At 35.2% G+C, this 5,092-nt stretch overlaps 1 protein-coding gene across 1 annotated transcript; it reads left to right on the top strand.

Annotated features, from left to right (window-relative positions):
- Positions 1–1,111: 1,111 nt before the first annotated feature.
- LOC141912857 (cornifelin-like) lies at positions 1,112–4,621 on the top strand. The gene is made up of 4 exons (XM_074804273.1): positions 1,112–1,210; positions 3,363–3,466; positions 3,625–3,764; positions 3,999–4,621. Exons 1-4 carry the CDS (start codon positions 1,191–1,193, stop codon positions 4,092–4,094), a joined length of 360 nt encoding a protein of 119 aa, XP_074660374.1. The 5' UTR covers positions 1,112–1,190; the 3' UTR covers positions 4,095–4,621.
- The last annotated feature ends 471 nt before the right edge of the window (positions 4,622–5,092 follow it).

Raw genomic sequence — 5,092 nt, 5'->3', positions numbered from 1 at the left:
CTGAGTTTCATCGTCATACAACCGAAGACCTAAGGAGTTGACCGTGCAGGATTTAATACATGGATGGACGGACGGACGCCTGGGCGGACAAGCTGATTCCAGTGTACTCCAGTATCGTTGTCAGGTATAATGATAACTTGTAAATGAATTCGTTTGGCCGCGATTGAACTTATACAGAAACGACTGTATTTTTTCTCATCGCAGAAAATTGCACCGACTTTAGAAAATATGCAGTCGTTTCTTTGAAAAGAGTTCAAACTCGTAAGACAATTCATAAGCGCTTACCTGGTGTTCAATACCACGCCGAACAGATTTCTGCCAACTAACCGCAAATAAAGAAGATGTATCATGCATATTTCTGAATGAAAGAGATGATGGATTGATTCCCATATCGAAATACTTCATTCCAAGCCTTCAATTTTTCTAAAAACTGAAAAAAAAGATTTTCTCGATAAATGCTTTACGCCCTTTTGATAGTGCGTAGTGTATTTCATCTCTATGATGACCTAAAGAAACTGAAATAGGCGAAACATTTACGCGTGAAATGAACTAAAAAATGAGCGAAACTAAATTATTCTCCATTCCTGTATGTTCAATGTATCGTGTGCGAATATCCTGAAACTCTGCATGCACGAGTCGGAGGCGATGGAACGACTATACCTTTTTCTTATTTCACCAGCTGGAAAACATATGGAAAAACAACAGCCGTTAAACAAAGTTTAAAATCGCAAGACGAGTGCTTACCTGGAGGTTACATCCAGCTCGGCGAATTGCTAATATTGAATCCTCAAAACGCTGAAATAATGGAAATCAAATTTTGTAAGTCAAACGTTTGTTATTCATTTATACGGCGCATTCCCCGTACACTAAAATACAGGGGCATATGGGTATTGAACATATGATGAAATCTATTTATCCAAAATAGTAAAATTTGCTTATTAATTTCCCAATCAGACATTATACTGCGGATTTCAATTTCTTTAAATCTGAATTTCCCAAACAAGTCCCTAGAACCGATTCATTTACAGCCGAATTCTTTTCATAGTTTATAGTTTTATTGCTTGAACGTTAAAAAGTTTCGAACGCGTCGGGTCCCGTAACCTACGCGTCATTCGAGGTATTCAATAACAACACGGCGGCTCATCACCTGATATAGAAACAGCGGGCGATTACTACTTCTACGTTACATTATGGATCCAAATGCTCAAAGGTGGGCTTTTAAATCACTAAATTTAACTAAAGTCGTATTCGTAAAACAAATATAAAAGACAACATTCGTTACAGCGGAACGATTTAAAAAAGGCAAATTTTCATTTATATTGCATCAAAATCGAAAGTAATTTTTTTTCTCAAAAGAAATGATAGAAAAATTATAAGAAAATTAAGTTAACTGAAAAAATTGATTCGTAGCTCAATAGATTTTTGTTTTTGTTTCGCAGATTTCGTTTTTACGGATTTTATCGCGCGGTAGGGGACGAAAACGAATTTTCTATTACGCCTATTTCAAAAAAAAATAACTCGAAACACTAACAGTGGATTCGTTTTTCAGATTCCATTTCTTTCGATAACATATTTGTCTAGATGTGTGTATTTGTAAACCAAACGAAAATTGTAAGATTGAGACTTTGACGACGGCGTTAGTTAATAATGTGTGTTTACAATCAATCTTATGCGGTCTTTCTTGTAAAATACTGTTTTTTTAATTTTCTAATTTTTTTCAAATTCTTGATGTTTTTTTCTTTCTTGGGTGCTAGCGCTCAGAGGCCAGTGAGTTTTGTTAGGTCCGCGTAGATTTTATTTTCTCTTTTTGTTACTTATATGAACTGAATGGAATTGAATTGATATATCTTCACGAATAATCAGTAAAATAATATACAAGCCGATCACACAACTATATCTGTACTTCGATTTCCGATTTGAAAATCAAATAAATAACAGGAACACGTATATGACAATAAAACTAATTTGAGAGTTTATTATAAAAAAAAACATAATATATACTCAGATTCAGAATTGAACGGCAACCAGTCCAGCCCAAATATTGATGACGTAATGCACATCCATCCGCGCAATGTTTTAATTCATTACAACAATGCATGAAAATTGATCTTATGATAGAAAACAAAAAGTCGTAAAATTCAATTAACTAATAAAGGCTAAAATTTCACTTCATTGTGATTGTTATTTTGTAACGTCGATATTTATGACGTAGTGCACATCGATTCGTACACAGTACCCATTGAATAACGCATAATAGTTGTCAAGACATAAAAACATCATCGGGGCCGTTTGACAGCCCAAAGAAACCGACAATATACGAGGCGAATAAGTTGAAATTGTAATGCGTAGCCTTAAAACAAGACGTTTCGTAGGGAAGTCATTTCGTCGTGTATTTATTAGGTAATAATTGAATATATAAATCATGAATAACGATTAGCGAGGCGTGAAGCGAAGTCGTCTATCACACAATAAATAGTTTAAAGAGGAAAAAGAACCTGTTTTCGTACAACTTTGATTCGATCATGAAATGATTTGTTATCAAAATCTAATGTCATGGTGACCGGTTATTCAGAACTGAATACGGTACGCTGCCTAGGACTGGTTAGGACTGGTTTCGACTGGTTTCCCCTCTATTGCATAATTTGCATAATCCGCAGAAAGAAAAGAATGGAATATCTTTCATAAAAACATTGCATTACTGACTTGAAAATATCTGTATTTTTCTAAATTCCGCTATGAATTTTTCGCAGTCCTGGGGTCGGTCAGTTACACAGTCGAGACTTCAGTCCAAAAGTGGTCTCAAATCTTAATATTTGTCTTAGGTTTATAGATTGGCTATAGAACTGAATTGGATTTAGACTGGTCTTAAGTCTAGACCATGACTATAGAATCGGCACAGGCTTCAGAATACTGCAATTAGTTCGGCTTCATGTTGTTAAGTAGATAAGCCATATTCAGAGAATAAGCGGCAAAGAAAATGTATAATCAGTTCTACCAAGGCGTATAGGGATCATTAAGTCGTTTCCCGCCTATTTCACTTCCGTGATTTTGAAGCAGATAATAAGGAATTTTAGGTGATTTACACTTTCGGAATAGGTCTTACCAAAGTGTAATATAGTGACAATGTGAAATCTGTACTTATCATTAGAACTCTATTCAACCGCATCTTACTGTCTGCATCCACATTGACCTTGCTTGTCGAAACATCTACAACACTAAGAGACATTTGGACGTTGGATTTGGCGTTGTGTAGACTTGCATAATATTTGATCAAAGACCTACTAGTCTTAAAATGATTCATTTTTTCCATAACCTTAATAATATCTTCTATATTTTTCTTTGAATATTTCTTTCATCTTTAGAACAGTCGTGGTTATGAATCAACCGACTAGCGCGCAAAAAGTGCACCAGGGACTCAATGAATGGTCGACTGGTTTATGTGACTGCTTTGCCGATTGCCAAGTCTGTAAGTGTCCATCGTAACGTAAAAAAACCCTTTTTCAATCAAACATATTAAAATAAATAGTCAATTAAGAATCATGTATGCAAATTTGGAAAAATATTTCTATACTGCGTAAGTTTTAGTGAGTTCTGGTATAATCATGATTAACTATTATTTCACAGGCCTTTGCGGTTATTTCTTCTATGCGTGCACTTTATGTCGAATCAGTTCTGCAATGCGCGAAAATGCATGTGCCCCACTATGTTGCCCGGGCGGTTTACTGGCGTTGAGGACAAAACTAAGAGTGGAACATGACATTCGGGTACGAAACATAGGACTGTTGCACACAATCTACGGCCTCTAATTGATATCGGCCCATTTGCTTGTAAAGCAAATTATGCCGTATACGACCAGTTTTGAATATAAATATTTTTTCAATCTCAAGTCACGACAGTGCAATTGGGTCATACTATTTTGTAAATAGTTTCAATAGCGAATACATTTCTTTTGTATCGTTGACTGTGTTTTCGAAATCTTACGTATACTTTCCTTTCAGGGAGGTGTCTGCAACGATGCGTGCGTTCTACAATTCTGCGGTGTTTGCGCTGTTTGTCAAATGGAAAGAGAAATGAAAATGGCCGGGCGGATGTAAAAAGATCCCGTGTTCGACTTCAGTTCACGTTTAGATATACTCCTGTACTTAATATCAAGCAGCCATTGCTTACCTAGCGAATACAACGTCTTTACAAATATAACGCGGACAATACTGATATGTTGAATACATTGGGAATAACCCAAATCATCAGCCACTTTAGAAAATATATATTTATGTATATTTATGTTTTATGCACATCGTCGTATCGAACTTCACATCTAGATACAGATATAACGATAATTTTCATTCATAGATACAGCAACAGCAGCATCCAGTTATCAAAGTTGATTCATAGCCTATCTTGCTCTAAAGTCCATCCCAAAAAGGTTAATTCAACGACACCATATTGACGAATTGATACAGTAAATAATTTGTAGGATAGGTTCTAAAGTTTCTACATGACTTTATTACGTAAACGCCAATTTCAAATCTAGAATGAACTAAAAACAAATGACATAAGCTTTGCTGTGATTTTATATACCGTAAGTGATATGCTTATTTTTACAATTTTTTCTCAGGAGGACTGTGATAATAATATATAAAGTAATAATTCCAATATATTACAGTTTCAGCTTAGTTTATATTACAGTTTTAGCTTTGATGCGTGACTTTCAAGATAATCTTCTCTCGAAAAAGCGTCGCGGACCGCGCTGATGTATATACGTGTTTCGAAGGCGACGAAATATTTTGTCTGATACTCACTGAACTTATATAGGACGATTGCATCCGTCAGTTCGAAAACATGAATATATAGAAAAAAACCGTCGTTGCTCGATAAAGTTCAAAATCGTTAGACAAAGCGCTTATCAGGTTCACAGACATCTGGAATAATTTTCAATATCACATCTCCAAAATTCGAAAGGAAATTAAATTTTCTTATTCGAACGTACACACAAATACAGAGTCGAGTATCGAACGTATTCGAAGATCAATTTATCCAAAATAGGCAGGTAAATTTGCTTATTAATTTGCTAATTTGATAAATCAGACTCCAC

This window comes from Tubulanus polymorphus, chromosome 11 (assembly GCF_964204645.1).
Source record: "Tubulanus polymorphus chromosome 11, tnTubPoly1.2, whole genome shotgun sequence".
Taxonomy (NCBI): domain Eukaryota; kingdom Metazoa; phylum Nemertea; class Palaeonemertea; order Tubulaniformes; family Tubulanidae; genus Tubulanus; species Tubulanus polymorphus.
This window is presented reverse-complemented; position numbering and strand designations above follow the sequence as displayed.